Here is a 17,503-nt window from a genome sequence, read left to right as displayed (position 1 = left end):
ACTACTGAAGCCCACGCGCCTAGAGCCCATGCTCCACAACAAGAGAAGCCACCGCAATGAGAAGCCCGCACACTGCAACGAAGGGTAGCCCCCACTCGCCACAACTAGAGAAAGCCTGCATGCAGCAACGAAGACCCAATGAAACCAAAAATAAAATTAATTGAAAAAAAAAGAAGCTTAAGGTAAAATAGTAAAGTCAGATAGATAAACAGATGTTTACTATGTAAGGTAATACTTGAGGATGCATAAAGGAGGAGTGCTAAGTCCAAAATGGAAGAGAGTAGGAAGGGGGATCAGAGATGGCATTCTGGAAGGGACCATCTGTAGAAATAGGAATTTTACCACATCACAGTTACTGGAAGGGCATTCCAAGCAGATGGTTCTACATCTGCTAATGCCTTGATGGTGAAAGCGAACAGAAAGTGGCAAGTAGTAATCAATGCAATTGGAGAATGAAATATGAGACATAGATTTTAAAGTCTTTATAAAGAATATGGATAATTCCAACCTATAGATATTTTGTCTCTCTCATTTAGCTGGGATAAGAACTTCATTTAAAAGACTATCTGTGGATAAAGTGAAACAAAAGATTTTTATCTCCAATAGATTTTATATCTATTCCATGTCATCCCATTCAATGTATAAATATCTCTGTGTATCTATGATGTTTTTACTTAAATTAAGACAGATATATTAGTAGCACATATGTATTGTAAACGGAAGTCTGGTTGTTTTCATTAAGAATTTTATTGTAATTCTTTTTTCTGAAAATTTTTCATTAGTTAAATCCTTTGAATACTTGCCTAAGAGACATGGGATTTATTCACTCTTTTATTTTTGATTGCTGATACAAATGTAAGAAATACTAAAAAAAGGTCAAGAAATATTTCAGTATACATAAATTCTGAAGATATTTCAAAAATAGTGGTAAATATCTTGACATGAATACATTGAAGGCCATAGGTTCACCACCAGCTGCAAATCATTGTGGTTGATAATGCTCTTATTAGAGCAAAATTATTCACTGGGCATTGAATGGAAATAAATCTTGCCTATAAATAAAATCACAGCTGAGAATGATGTTAATTAAAGCATTATTAAGAGTGAAAGTGTAAACAAAATTGTATTATTTTTTGTATCCATTTCAGAACATCTAAGCTGGGAGGAAAGTGAGATAGTTTTAATTTAGGAAAGACTTCACAAACTAAAATGTCTTTGTATTTTAAGCTTTCTTCAGCTAAAGCCTTGCAAGGATGCTTAAATGTTTTAGAAGTGGTTCACACATAGTTTGATTTAAATTCAAATTCAGTGAGTGCAGTTAAAGATCATCCAATAAAAATCATGAAAGGCAAATTGATTTTATATCATTTAGAACAAAATATCAAATATTTAAAAATGCGTATGTGAAAGAGAAAATATTTTCCGTTTTTGTCATACACTTCGTCAAGGACATGAAAGTATTTTACTAGATCAATCTAATACTTTATCTGCAAGAATGATAAAATGGAGGGCCTGTCATTTTATGTAGTATTTATTATTGTCAGATAGCTTTGGTTGCAATAAATAACAGAAAGAAACAGCATGATTCAAGTTGACAAAGCAGGGGTGTGCACGTTATGGTTAAGGAATTAAGTGAAATTTAGAAACAAAGCAAAACAATACAAAATAGGAAACAAATCATGGCACATTATAAAAACCAGTGAAAAATAGCAGTCACCGTAAGAGAAAGACCTACCATACAACTAGTAATTTCTGAAGTGGAAACATATCTGGGCCTTCGGCAGCCTAAGCTCTTGGCTTTTCACTCTAGTGAAAGCAGTATATACCGTGCTGATTATGAACTGACCCTGTGGTTAGATAATGCTTCGTTTCTTAGTCCTGCTTTAGCACTTATCAGCTGAGTGATGTAGGCAACTTACCTTTCCGCTGTAAAGTGACCATAGTAATATCTACTTCTATAGTTACAAGCATTAAAAGAGATAACCTGTTTCAAGTACGTGGTGCATCACAGTTAATGAACTGCAGCTGCCACCTTCTCCGCGTCCTTCTTCTTTGTCTTCATCATCAATACCCTGACATTAATATGGTTCATAAATTTTCTTTGCTTCTGCTTTTCTCTGTATGTAGTCTCCACTTGTCTTAGCATTACCAGTTGAATTAGCTTTCATTTGTCTTTTCTTCAACTCATGGCTGTGGTTTCCTCATAACTTTATCTTGTATATAACTCTACTCTAGATCCTTTATGATGTAGTTTAGTTTCCTCTTCCAGTGGTCTAATTACCTCTAAACTTACTAAATCATAATCGAAGGGAGAGTATCTGTTCCAATTGGTTTTTTCTTTGAGTAGAGATTCTAGGGTCAGGTCATACCTTCGTCTGGTCTGTGGCTCTGTTTAAGCTCAGGTCAATTACTTGTTGAGCCCCATGGTACATCTGGTGCTGGCCACCAGAGGCAGTGGTGGGGCATTTTACCCAGAGAGCATTGATGGTGGCTATCATATGCCTACTAAATCTAAATAAATAAACATAAAAAGTTAAGATTAAGCAATTTACCAAATTATAGAACTGGTGTGAGTAGTAAGGCTGAGTCTTGAATAGCACTCTCGTGTCTCCCAATACAAATTTAGACTTCAAATATTCTTGGTCATTGTGAAGTTGTGGCACCATTATAAAATTTCTATACAAATGATTGGATATTTTGCTACATAGAAATTCAGAAAATTCTTTGTCAGAATTTTGCTATTATTTTAGTATAACAAATTCTGTGTCATGAATGAAAAACCAGTATTGTGTTTTAAAACGTCTTATTTATAATTGACTTCTATTAACTTGTTCTATTTGTCTTTTCTCAGGTTGCTAAGTTGGCTATCGCAGTGCAAGCCTTGGAGTCCCAATGGGGGACTCCAGATCAAGACGATCTACTCTGGTCTCCCGGTTGCCGATATTCAGAAGGAGTATTAGCAGAAAACATGATTCTCTTCCTTCTTCACCCTCCTCCAGTAATACAGTCGGTGTCCACAGTTCGTCTCCTTCCAGCACTAACTCAAGCTCAGGTAGCACAGGTAAACGCAGGAGCCTCTTCCGTACTCCTTCCATTAGCTTCCATCATAAGAAGGGGAGTGAACCTAAGCAAGAACCTACCAACCAGAACCTTAGTATTTCAAATGGTGCTCAACCTGGTCACAGCAGTATGCAAAAACCGAGTTCGGAAGAACATACTAAAACCAGGGGAAGACATTCTGTTGGTTTTAGCAGTTCACGAAATAAGAAGATAACAAGATCTTTGACAGAGGATTTTGAAAGAGAAAACGAGCACTCGACTAATAAGAATGTCTTTATAAATTGCCTGAGTTCTGGCAAAAGTGAGGGGGATGATTCTGGATTCACAGAAGAACAAACTCGCCGTTCTGTTAAGCAGTCAACAAAGAAGCTTCTTACTAAATCCTTTTCATCTCACTATAAATTTTCTAAGCCAGTTCCACAGAGCCAATCCATTTCATTGGTACAACAATCTGAATTCTCACTGGAAATGGCACAGTACCAAGAGAGGGAACCTGTATTACTAAGAGGTTCTCCATCTTGTTCTGTGGATGTAACAGAACGGGCGGGAAGCTCGTTACCATCTCCACTGCTTTCTGCTGATTTTACTACAGCTCAGACACCTTCAGAGTTCTTAGCCTTGACTGAAGATTCTGTGTCTGAAGCAGATGCATTTCCTAAAAGTGGAAGCATGGCATCCCACTGTGACAACTTTGGCCACAGTGATTCTACCTCTCAGATTTCTCCCAATCCTGCTGCTGCTACAAAGACAACAGACCTTATGGGAACTGTTCCCTGTGCAATTATGTCTCCTGGGAAATACAGGTTAGAAGGTCGGTGTGGCACTGAATCTAAATCCTTACCAGAAACCTCTGCTGCTAATCAGAAGGAAGTGTTACTGCAAATCACTGAACTACCTGCTATGAATGCGAGTGACTCAGAGATTCATCTATCAGCAGATACAAGAAGAGGAGAACATATGGTGATACAAAATGGTGAAACAATGTTGGCAACAAGCTCCCCAAGGAAACTTGGATTTTATGAGCAACATAAAGCAATAGCTGAACGTGTTAAAGGGATCCATCCTATTTCAGATTCAAGGATAATACCCGCTTCCGGTGATCATTATATTTTAAACAAAACATCATATGGATATGATGCAAATCCTGCCAAAGGTATGATGATTTTCTCTGTATAATAAATGATATGAATTATAATTTTCATTATAATTTCTTCAATTTTCTTATTCTATCTCATGGAAACTACATTTTTCTTAGTTTTCACTCTTTAATCTTCTGTCCTATTTATAATTTGTCTTAAATCATTTCTCTGCTTAAACTTACTTCATTCGTATCATGCTGAAAATGTAATTCATCCATGTTACTTATTTTTCTTAGTTGTGTAATTCAGATTCTGACCCTCAGAAGAAAGTGGAAGGAAATTAATTTTATTTGAAATGTGGCTTTATCTAAGATAAGGGCCATCTTTTTTTATAGTTCATGATAGAGTATTGGTATTTCTTAGTTAAAGAATAGATATAGCCCAGACACAATCATTGTAAAAGAAATTCGTATAATTAAAATTCTTTTTCCTATTTTAACAAAGTTTTTATTATTAAATAGGATCCATGTTTTGGCACAGAAAGAGGGAGGGAAGGTTGATTTACTCCAGTCTGTTATTCAACAGAAAACATGGTTTTTCAATATAAAATTCAGTTCAAGAGAATTGTTGAATATATAATACCTACTGGCTGTACTTGACATTTTTTATTCTTTTTTTTCTGTACTGTGATTCCTACTACCACTGCTGCCACTTTTGCTACTACTACTAACACTAATAGTTGTCCCAACAATATGTCCATTTACTGTTCTGTGCCCTTTGGATACATTAATTTATTGAATCTGGAAGTGATTGAAATCGCTACTATTATTCTAACTCATTCTACAGGCAAGATGATTGGAGCACAGATAGGTTAAGTAATGTGTCCAAAGTCACAAAGTTCATAAGTAATTGTTTAGGATACAATCCCTATGAGGTAGGCACTAGTATGTTCCCCATTTTATACATGAGAAAACTGAGACCAAGGAATTTTACAGCTGGTAAGTAGCACAGCCAAATTACAACTATCTCAATCCAAAGATCAGGCTCTTCATGACTAGGTTGTAGTACATGTCATGACCCAGGCTCTTTCCAAAACATTAAGAATAATACTGAAATATTAACTAAAATTTGTAATCCGTGAAATTATATATTATATAATGTCAAGAATCATAAGTTTATCTGACTTACCTAACTAGTCTCTCCATGAATATAGCAGTTTTACAGTTTTAAATGCATGACTTAATTTTCCAACTGTCTTCATATTTTTTCACATTTGATACAAAATCACTTTTACACATCTGCCTACTTTTTTCATTTTTTTATCTTGGTAGCCTTGCTTGTATTTTGGGATTTAGTTATACCTGCTTAATTCTTTAACTGTGGTATAATTATAAGAATGATAATGATGATGATACTATGTGCCCAAAGATGTGCTAAGCAATTTGCATGCACTGTTTTATTTAGTACTAACCAAAGATTTATGTGGAAGTTATTAATGAGTAAGGTTTAGGATTAAGTTAAATAACTTCATGAAATCACATTGTTAGCAAGCGGTGGACCTCAGATTAGAATGTAGGCAGTTTTTTAGAAAATTGCACCCCAAAAGGTAAAAGTGTAATTATTTTGATTATATCTAATTCTTATTTAGAAATGGTGACTTGCCTCAATGTCAAACTGAATAGAGTAAATATTTATCTCTTTGGAAACTAGGGAATGACCAACAATTATCTTGCTGATTATTAATCTGTTGACTGAGATCCTAATAGCAAGCCATTTAACACATTAATTTCACTGAATTTGACACCATGATGCCTGTTCCTGGACATTAGGTGATAATTCATAGTATCTACAACTTGTAAAATAGAAAGAGACAGGCAAATAAGCTGGTAATGTCAAAAAGGAAAAGTTGGTTGCATACTATTCTTCATTTCCATCAATAGGAGATATTCATCTGCTATTCATAAAGATTTTATAATTTAGAAGTTTCAAGATTTTAAAGCCATTTAGACAAATGTATTTTATGTAAGAAAGAGTTGCCAAATTCCATAATACTAAGTTTATTCTGTATTTATTGTGAAATACGTTTAAGCTAGTATTTAATATGCATCTGAATGTGCTGGGTGTACATTCATTTCAGAATTATTAATGGAATGTTGACCTCTCTGGCAACTTAACTTTAACTCATTGACTTAAAAAGTTACTGAAAAAACTGCCATATGTTGGCTTAATAGGTTCTAGCCAAGAGTCTTTAAACTCATAGATGAGCCCAAACAGAACAGTTTAATTCATTCATTCATTCATTCAACAAATATTGTTTTGGTACTGTTTTAGGCACTAAGGGTATATCAGTGAACAAAACGAATAAATTCCTTTCTTCATGAAGCTTACCTTCTACTGGGAATACTCAGACAATTAATATACAAATAAATAAATGTCAGATGGTAATAACTGCTGAGGATGAGTTTAAAGCAGAAAAGAGGATTAGGAAGTGGGGGGTGTGATTGTAGTTTGCATTTTTTTAACTTTATTCAAGTATAATTGGCAAATTAAATTGTATATTTAAAGTGAACAAAGTGATGATTTGGTATATGTTACATTGTGAAAGAATTCCCCCCCCCCATCAAGTTAGTTAATATATCCATCACGTCACATATTTACCTTTTTGGTTTTTGTTTTTGAGAAATTTAAGTTCAACTATAGTCACCTTGTTATACACTAGATCCTCAGATCTTATTTATCTTATAACTGAAAGTTTGTACCCTTTTACCAAGGCAACCACTTTTCTACTCTCTGTTTCTATGAGTTGAGCTTTCTAAAAAAGATTCCACATGTAAGTGATACCATGCAGTATTGGTCTTTCTCTGTCTGGCTTATTTCACTTAGCATATCTTCAAGATTCATCCATGTTGTCACAAATGACAGGATTTCCTTCTTTTTTAAGGCTGAATAATATTCCATTGTATGTAGATACTGCATTTTCTTTATCCATTCCCTTTTTCTCATACTTAGGATGTTTCCAGACCTCTGCTATTGTGAATAATGCTGCTGTGAACATGGGAGTACAGATATGTCTTTGAGATAGTGATTTTGCTGCCTTTGGGTATATTACCAGAAGTAAGATTGCTGGATCATATAGTAGCTCTATTTTTAATTTCTTGAAGAACCTCCATAATGTTTTCCATAGTGGCTGCACCAGCTTACATTCTCACCAACAGTGCACAAGGGTTCCCTTTTTTCCATATGCTCAAAAACATGTGTTGTCTTTTGACTTTTTGATAATGGCCATCCTAATGAAAGTGAGGTGATATCTCATTGTGGGTTTGATTTGCATTTCCCAGATGATTAGGGATGTTGAGCTCCTTTTCATGTACCTATTGGCCATTTGTATGTCTTATTTGGAAAAATGTTTACTTAGGGCCTTTGCCCATTTTAATTTTTTTTCTTGCTATTGAGTTGTATGAATTTTGTGTATATTTTGGATATTAACCCCTTATAGGATATATGATTTGCAAATATTTTCTCCCATCCAATTGGTCCAATTGGTTGTCTTTTATTTCTTTCTGTTTTATTTTTATTTTTTTGTTTTCTGTGCAGAAACTTTTTAGTTTGAAGTAGTCCTACTTGTTTATTTTTGCTTTTATTTCTTTTGCTCTTGACATCAAATCCAAAAAATCATTATCAAGATGAATGTCAAAGAGCTTATACCCATGTTTACTTCTAGGAGGTTTACAGTTTTGGGTCTTAACTTTCAAATCATTAATCAATTTTAGTTGATTTTGGTGTGTGGTATAAGATAAGGTCCCAGTTTCATCTTTTCGCATGTGACTGTCCATTTTTCAACACTGTCTATTGAAGAGACTATCTTTTCCCCATTATATATTCTTGGGTTCTTTGTCAAAAATTAATTGCCACATTTGCATGGGTTTATTTCTTGGCTGTCTCTTCTATTCCACTGATCTATGTGTCTGTTTTTACACCAGTACCATACTGTTTTGATTACTGTAGCTTTGTAATGTAGTTTAAAATCAGGACGTGTAATGCCTCCATCTTTGTTCTTCTTTATCAAGATTACTTTGGCTATTTGGGGTCTTCTTTGTTTCTGTACAAATTTTAGGATTTTTTTTTTCTATTTCTGTGAAAAATGTCAGTGTAATTCTGATAGGAATTGCATTGAATCTGTAGATCCCTTTGGGTAATATGAACATTTTAACAATATTAATTTTTCCAATTCATGAACATGGAATATCTCTTTATTTTTATTTTCTTCATTTTCTTTTGGGTAGTATGAACATTTTAACAATATTAATCTTTCCGTTTCATGAACATGGAATATCTCTTTATTTTTACTTTCTTCATTTTCTTTCATCAATGTCTTTTATAGTTTTCAGTGTATATATTTTTTGCTTCCTGGATTAAACTTATTCCTAGATATTTTATTCTTTTTGATGTAACTGTAGATGGGATTGTATTCTTAATTTCTCTTTCTTTCTTTTATTTTTTTAATTTAATTTAATTTTTATACAGCAGGTTCTTATTAGTCATCAGTTTTATACACATCAGTGTATACATGTCAATCCCAATTGCCCAATTCATCACACCACCATCCCTACCCCCCCCCCCACAGTTTTCCCCCCTTGGTGTCCATACGTTTGTTCTCTACACCTGTGTCTCAACTTCTGCCCTGCAAACCAGTTCATCTGTACCATTTCTCTAGGTTCCACATACATGAGTTAATATACAATATTTGTTTTTCTCTTTCTGACTTACTTCACTCTGTATGACAGTCTCTAGGTGCATCCACGTCTCTACAAATGACCCAATTTAGTTCCTTTTTATGGCTGAGTAATATTCCATTGTATATATGTGCCACATCTTTTTTATCCATTCATCTGTTGATGGGCATTTAGGTTGCTTCATGACCTGGCTATTGTAAGTAGTGCTGCAATGAACATTGGGGTGCATGTGTCTTTTTGAATTATGGTTTTCTCTGGGCATATGCCCAGCAGTGGGATTGCTGGATCATATGGTAATTCTATTTTTAGTTTTTCAAGAAAACTCCATACTGTTCTCCATAGTGGCTGTATCAATTTACATTCCCACTGACAGTGCAACAGGGTTCCCTTTTCTCCACACCCTCTCCAGCATTTCTTGTTTGTAGATTCTCTGATGATACCCATTCTAACTGGTGTGAGGTGACACCTCATTGTAATTTTGATTTGCATTTCTCTAATAATTAGTGGTGTTGAGCAGCATTTCAATGTGCTTCTTGGCCATCTGTATGTCTTCTTTGGAGAAATGTCTATTTAGGTCTTCTGCCCATTTTTTGATTGGGTTGTTTGTTTCTTTAATATAGAGCTGCATGAGCTGTTTATATGTTTTGGAGATTAATCCTTTGTCCATTGATTCATTTGCAAATATTTTCTCTCATTCTGAGGGTTGTCTTTTCGTCTTGTTTATGGTTTCCTTTGCTGTGCAAAAGCTTTGGAGTTTCATTAGGTCCCATTTGTTTATTTTTGTTTTTATTTCCATTACTGTAGGAGGTGGATCAAAAAAGATCTTGCTGCGATTTATGTCAAAGACTGTTCTTACTATGTTTTCCTCTAAGAGTTTTACAGTATCGAGTCTTACATTTAGGTCTCTAATCCATTTTGAGTTTATTTTTATGTATGGTGTTAGGGAGTGTTCTAATTTCATTCTTTTACATGTAGCTATCCAGTTTTCCCAGCACCACTTATTGAAGAGACTGTCTTTTATCCATTGTATATCCTTGCCTCCTTTGTCATAGATTATTTGACTATAGATGCATGGGTTTATCTCTGGGCTTTCGATCTTGTTCCATTGATCTATGTTTCTGTTTTTATGCCACTACCATATTGTCTTGATCACTGTAGCTTTGTAGTATGGTCCGAGGTCAGGGAGTCTGATTCCTCCAGCTCTGTTTTTTTCCCTCAAGCCTGCTTTGGCTATTCAGGGTCTTTTCTGTCTCCATACAAATTTTAAGATTTTTTGTTATAGTTCCGTAAAAAATGCCAATGGTAATTTGATAGGGATTGCATTGAATGTGTAGATTGCTTTGGGTAGTGTAGTCATTTTGACAGTATTGATTCTTCCAATGCAAGAACATGGTATATCTCTCCATCGGTTGGTATCATCTTTGACTTCTTTCATCAGTGTCTTATAGTTTTCTGCATACAGGTCTTTTTTCTCCCCAGGTAGGTTTATTCCTAGATATATTATTCTTTTTGTTGCACTGGTAAATGGGAGTGATTCCTTAATTTGTCTTTCAGATTTTTCATCATTAGTCTATAGGAATGGAAGAGATTTCTGTGCATTAATTTTGTATCCTGCAACTTTACCAAAATCATTGATTAGCTCTAGTAGTTTTCTGCTGGCATTTTTATGATTCTCTATGTATAGTGTCATGTCATCTGCAAACAGTGACAGTTTTACTTCTTCTTTTCCAATTTGGATTCCTTTTATTTCTTTTTCTTCTCTGATTGCCATGGCTAGGATTTCCAAAACTATGTTGAATAATAGTGGTGAGAGTGGACATCCTTTTCTTGTTCCTGATCTTAGAGGAAATGCTTTCAGTTTTTCACCATTGAGAATGTTGTTTGCTGTGGTTTGTCATATATGGCCTTCATTATGTTGAGGTAGGTTCCCTCTATGCCCACTTTCTGGAGAGTTTTTATCATAAATGTGTGTTGAATTTTGTCAAAAGCTTTTTCTGCATCGATTGAGATAATCATATGGTTTTTATTCAGTTTGTTAATATGGTGTATCACATTGATTGATTTGCATATATTGAAGAATCCTTGCATCCCTGGGATAAATCCCACTTGATCATGGTGTATGATCCTTTTAATGTGTTGTTGGATTCTGTTTGCTAGTATTTTGTTGAGGATTTTTGCATCTATATTCATCAGTGATATTGGTCTCTAATTTTTTTTTTTATTGTATCTTTGTCTGGTTTTGGTATTAGGGTGATGGTGGCTTCATAGAATGAGTTTTGGAATGTTCCTTCCTCTGCAATTTTTTGGAAGAGTTTGAGATGGATGGTTGTTAGCTCTTCTCTAAATGTTTGATAGAATTCACGTGTGAAGCCATCTGGTCCTGGACTTTTGTTTGTTGGAAGGTTTTTAATCAGTTTCAATTTCACTACTTGTGATTGGTCTGTTCATATTTTCTGTTTCTTCCTGGTTCAGTCTTGGAAAGTTATACCTTTCTAAGAATTTGTCCATTTCTTCCAGGTTGTGCACTTTATTGGCATAGAGTTGCTTGTAGTAGTCTGTTAGGAGGCTTTGTATTTCTACGGTTTCTATTGTAACTTCTCCTTTCTCATTTCTAATATTATTGATTTGAGTCCTCTCCTTCCTTTTCTTGGTGAGTCTAGCTAATGGTTTATCAATTCTGTTTATCTTCTCAAAGAACCAGGTTTTAGTTTTATTGAACTTTGCTATTGTTTTCTTTGTTTCTATTTCATTTATTTCTGCTCTGATCTTTATGATTTCATTACTTCTGCTCTCTTTGCGTTTTGTTTGTTCTTCTTTCTCTAGTTCCTTTAGGTGTAAGGTAAGGTTTATATTTGAGATTTTTCTTGTTTTTTGAGGTAGGCTTGTATAGCTATAAACTTCCTCTTAGAACTGCTTTTGCTGCATCCCATAGGTTTTGGATCGTTGTGTTTTCATTGTCATTTGTCTTTAGGTATTTTTTGATTTTCTCTTTGATTTCTTCAGTAATCTCTTGGTTACTCAGTAACGTATTGTTTAGCCACCATGTGTTTGTGTTTTTTACGTTTTTTTCCCCTCTATTTGATCTCTGATCTCATAGTGTTGTGGTCAGAAAAGATGCTTGATATGATTTCAATTGTCTTAAATTTATTGAGGCTTGATTTGTGACCCAAGATGTGATCTGTCCTGGAGAATGTTCCATGTGCACTTGAAAAGAAAGTGTAATCTGCTGTTTTGGGATGGAATGTCCTATAAATATCGATTAAATCTATCTGGTCTATTGTGTCATTTAAAACTTCTGTTTCCTTATTTATTTTCATTTATTTTCATTTTGGATGATTGGTGTAAGTGAGGTGTTAAAGTCCCCCACTGTGATTGCGTTACTGTTGATTTCCTCTTTTATAGCTGTTAGCAGTTGCCTTATGTATTGAGGTGCTCCTATGTTGGGTGCATATATATTTATAATCGTTATATGTTCTTCTTGGATTCATCCCTTGATTATTATGTAGTGTCCTTCCTTGTCTCTTGTAACATTCTTTATTTTAAAGTTTCTTTTATCTGATATGAATATTGCTACTCCAGCTTTCTTTTGATTTCCATTTACATGGAATATCTTTTTCCATCGTCTCACTTTCAGTCTGTATGTGTCCCTAGGTCTGAAGTGGGTCTTTTGCAGACAGCATATATATGGGTCTTGTTTTTGTATCCATTCAGCGATCCTGTGTCTTTTGGTGGGAGCATTTAATCCATTTACATTTAAGGTAATTATCAATATATATGTTCCTATGACCATTTTCTTAATTGTTTTGGGTTTGTTTTTGTAGATCCTTTTCTTCTCTTGTGTTTCCCACTCAGAGAAGTTCCTTTAGCATTTGTTGTAGAGCTGGTTTGGTGGTGCTGAATTCTCTTAGCTTTTGCTTGTCTGTAAAGCTCTTGATTTCTCCATCGAATCTGAATGCGATCCTTGCCGGGTAGAGTAATCTTGGTTGTAGGTTCTTCCCTTTCATCACTTTAAGTATATCATGCCACTCCCTTCTGGCTTGTAGAGTTTCTGCTGAGAAATCAGCTGTTAACCTTATGCGAGTTCCCTCTTATATTATTTGTTGTTTTTCCCTTGCTGCATTCAATAATTTTTCTTTAATTTTTGCCAATTTTATTACTATGTGTCTCGGCGTGTTTCTCCTGGGTTTATCCTGTATGGGACTCTCTGCGCTTCCTGGACTTGGGTGGCTATTTCTTTCCCATGTTAGGGAAGTTTTCGACTATAATCTGTTCAAATATTTTCTCTGGTCCTTTCTCTCTCTCTTCTCCTTCTGGGACCCCTATAATGCGAATGTTGTTTAATGTTGTCCCAGGGGTCTCTTAGGCTGTCTTAATTTCTTTTTATTCTTTTTTCTTTATTCTGTTCCACAGCAGTGAATTTCACCATTCTGTCTTCCAAGTCACTTATCATTTCAGTTATTGTATTGTTCATCTGTTTGTTTGTTCTTTAATTCTTCTAGGTCTTTGTTAAACATTTCTTGCATCTTCTCGATCTTTACGTACATTGTTTTTCCGCGGTCCTGGATCATCTTCACTGTCATTATTCTGAATTCTTTTTCTGGAAGGTTGCCTATCTCCACTTCATTTAGTTGTGGTTTTTTTGGTTTTATCCTTTTCCTTCTTCTGGTACATAGCCCTATGGTACATAGCCTTTTCATCTTGTCTATCTTTCTGTGAATGTGGTTTTCATTCCACTGGCTGCAGGATTGTAGTTCTTCCTGCTTCTGCTGTCTGCCCTCTGGTGGATCTTCACAAATTTTTGAAAAGGTGTTTGGGAATTCCCTGGCAGTCCAGTGGTTAGGACTCCGTGCTTCCACTGCAGGGGGCACAGGTTCGATCCCTGGTCAGGAAACTAAGATCCCGCATGCCTCGAGGTGCAGCCTAGCCAGCCTCACAAATGCATAAGCCAATTTCTTGCAATAAATCTTCTTAATATAGGTCTCCTACTGATTCTCTTTCTCTGACTGACAGATTTTTGTACTGGAGGTGGTTCTAGAGGAAGAGACTCTTAAGGATGAGTTTCTTAATTTCTCTTTCTCATAGTTCTTTGTTTTTAGTTTCCATTTTTATGTACAGTGAATGGGGTATTACTCAAAGTAACATATTAAAAATTAGGGAGTAAGTCATACAGCTATTTGGGAGGAGTATATCAGTGCAAAGGGTATTGGGTAAAGATTCTGGGACTGGAGTATGCCTGCAATGTTGTAGAAACAGCAAGAAGTCCAATATGCCATAAGCAGAGTGAACAAGGTGCTGGTGGGCAGTAGAAGATGAGGTTAGAGAGATGAAGAGGTGAGCAATGGGAAGCCCCCTGTGTGGGGGTCCGGAGTAGGGTCATATCATGTGGAACCTGGTAGCCCACTGGAAACACATCAGCTTTAGGATTAGAGAAGCGATCGTGATCAATCTCACTTATGTTTTAAGTGTATCATTCTGGTTACCTTGTAGAAAATAGATTGTGTATTGGTTGGGGAGAGGCAGGTGGGAGTAGGCAGGGGCAGGAGGCTATTAGGAAGTATTGCAGTAACCAAGGCAAGCCCTGATGGACTTTGTGCCAGAAGTTAGTGCCGGAGGTGGTGAGAAGTGATCACATTCTGTATACAGTTGAAGGTAATGAGGACAGGATTTGCTTATATGATTTATGTGAGGTATGAGGAAGCCAAGGATGACTAGAAAGTTTTAGAGGCTTCAAAGTGATTACATAGTTAAGTAAAGTACCACTACTAATTCAAAAAGTTTCCTGTGATTGAGACTTGTTGAATGACACTAAGAGTTTTCCATTTACTTTCAGTGGAACGTTTATAAAAACTACATTTAAGCATTTATATTAATTTTTATTTATTTATTTTTTAAATAGTTCTTGCCAGTAGCCTCAGTCCCTACCGTGAAGGAAGATTTATAGAGAGGCGACTGCGATCCTCATCAGAAGGAACTGCAGGGAGTAGCAGGATGATTTTGAAACCAAAAGATGGAACTGTAGAAGAAGTTAATAGTCTAAGAAAGCAAAGAGCAGGTTCATCATCTTCAAAAATGAACAGCATGGTAAGTATATACATATACCTGCATATAATAAAATAATCCCATATATTACTGGCAAGTTCATGCTCCTTGCAAATTGAAGCATTAGTTTCAGGTGTGCAGCAAGGTGATTCAGTAAATATACTCTCTCAGATTCTTTTCCATTATAGATTATTACAAGATATTGAATATAGTTCCCTGTGCTGTACAGTAGATCCTTGTTGCTTATCTGATTTAGATATAGTAGTGTGTACACATTAATCCCAAATGCCTAACTTATCTTCTCCCCATCCCCTTTGGTAACCATAAGTTTGTTTTCTATGTCTGTGAGTCTATTTCTGTCCTGTAGATAAGTTCATTTGTATCATTTATTTAGATTCCACATATAAGTGATGCCATATGATATTTGTTTTTCTCTATCTGACTTGCTTCACTTAATATGATAATCTGTAGATCCATCCATTTTGCTGCAAATGGCATTATTTCATTCTTTTTTTATGGCTGAGTAATATCCCATTTTGTGTAATGTATGTGTGTATATATATACATGTGTATATATGTATATGTATGTGTATATATATGTAGATATATACATCTTTTCTATTCACTCATCTGTTGATGTATATTTAGGCTGCTTCCATGTCTTGGCTATTTTAAACTGTGCTGCTATGAACATTGGGGTGCATGTATCTTTTTGAATTAGAGTTTTCTCTGGATATATGCCCAGGAGTCAGATGGCTGGATCATGTGGTAATTCCGTTTTCAGTTTTCTGAGGAACCTCCATACTGTTTCCCATAGTGGCTGCACTGACTTACATTCCCACTAACAGTGTAGGAGGGTTCCCTTTTCTCCATACCCTCTCCAGCATTTGTTATTTGTAGACTTTTTAATGCTGGCCATTCTGACTGGTGTGAGGTGATACCTCATTGTGGTTTTGATTTGCATTTCTCTAGTAATTAGTAATATTGAGCATCTTTTCATGTGCCTGTTGGCCATCTGTATATCTTCTTTGGAGAAATACCTATTTAGGTCTTCTGCCCATTTTTTGATTGGGTTTTTTTTTTAATATTAAGCTGTATGAGCTGTTTGTATATTTTGGAAATTAATCCCTTGTCGATATTATCATATGCAAATATTTTCTCCCAGTCCGTAGGTTGTCTTTTTGTTTTGTTTATGGTTTCCTTTGCTGTGCAAAAGCTTTGAAGTTTAATTAGGTCCCATTTGTTTAGTTTTGCTTTTATTTCCATTGTTCTAGGAGACAGATCCAAAAAAATGTTGCTGCGATTTATGTCAAAGAGCATTCTGCCTGTGTTTTCCCCTAGGAGCTTTACAGTATCTGGTGTTAAATTTAGGTCTTTAATCCATTTTGAGTTTATTTTTGTATATGGTGTTAGAGGATGTTTTAATTTTATTCTTTTATATGTAGCTGTCTCGTTTTCCCAGCATCACTTATTGAAGAGACTTTCTTTTGAAGGAAAAATTGGTTTGCGTGGTCGATATCACAAGTCAGAGAGGTTAAGTCTTCACCTGAGATGCTCATGGGTCACAACACATAGAAGCACACCAGGATAGCAACCCTTAAAACCTGTCTTTCTTGCTTGCATGGAAGGTTTGACATTCTCCATCCTAGAGCAAGACCCTGGGATATACAGTCTAAGAAAAATGTTGATCATGAAGACAACCTCTGACAACATCATTTCACACCATTTCTCCATCTTTAGCCACCTAAAAAATGTCCTGTTGTCAACCACACATATGCCAGTACCACCCTTAGACCCCTTAGTGCAGGGGTCCCCAACCCCCGGGCCATGGACCGGTACCAGTCTGTGGCCTGTTAGGAACTGGGCCACACAGCAGGAGGTGAGTGACGGGCCAGCGAGCGAAGCTTCGTCTGTATTTACAGCCGCTTCCCATCGCTTGCGTTACCACCTGAACCATCACCCTGCACCCCGGTGCATGGAGAAATTGTCTTCCATGAAACTGGTCCTGGTGCCGAAAAGGTTGGGGACTGCTGCTTTAGTGGATCCGATTCTTCCTATCTTTCTACAGTTCCCACTTCACATAGGGTGAGAATCCTTGAGGGTCAAGGTGATATGCCCATGCAAAGCTTTAACACATTCCAGGTGACCGAGATTCCAGATTCCTGATTCAAATTGTGGAGGCCTGCAGATGAGGGTGGAAATGGGGTGTGTAGAGGAGGGTGGGGTCTGAGCTTGCACTTGTGAGCTGGGGTGTCTTAGAGGTAACTTGTATTAGCTCCCTCACAGTGTAGGATACAGCCAGGGTGGGGAAAGATGTGAGTGGACTGCAGCCCGGGAGGTCCTTGAGGCCTCAGGCCTCACAAATATTGGGGTGGGCTTGCCTTCTGGATTCCATTTGCTCCCTTTCTCACGTGTCCTTTATCAGCAGTGTCTTTGATTTTCTAGTGTTTAACACTGCTTCTTTAAAAGGATCTATCCACCTACGTACTTATATGTGAAAAATGCTCGAAACTAAATCACTTATATCTATATATCTTAGACAATTATGTTTCAAATGAAAACATTAGGTCATCTAGTTCTGACAATTGCAAT

The 17,503-nt window shown here is 36.0% G+C and overlaps 1 protein-coding gene across 5 annotated transcripts in view; it reads left to right on the top strand.

Moving 5' to 3' along the window:
- Window positions 1–17,503, top strand: part of CCSER1 (coiled-coil serine rich protein 1) — a 1,269,753-nt gene that overhangs the window by 152,356 nt on the left and 1,099,894 nt on the right. For all 5 annotated transcript variants that reach the window (XM_019926423.3, XM_019926422.3, XM_073805586.1 and 2 more), the window contains exons 2-3: window positions 2,852–4,213; window positions 14,769–14,953. In XM_019926423.3, coding sequence (XP_019781982.1) covers window positions 2,893–4,213; window positions 14,769–14,953 — 1,506 coding nt within the window. In that variant the 5' untranslated portion in view covers window positions 2,852–2,892. The remainder of the gene's footprint in view (window positions 1–2,851; window positions 4,214–14,768; window positions 14,954–17,503) is intronic.

Source organism: Tursiops truncatus, chromosome 5, assembly GCF_011762595.2.
Source record: "Tursiops truncatus isolate mTurTru1 chromosome 5, mTurTru1.mat.Y, whole genome shotgun sequence".
NCBI lineage: Eukaryota > Metazoa > Chordata > Mammalia > Artiodactyla > Delphinidae > Tursiops > Tursiops truncatus.
Note: the sequence above shows the minus strand (reverse complement) of the source record. Positions and strands in the feature narration are given on the sequence as shown.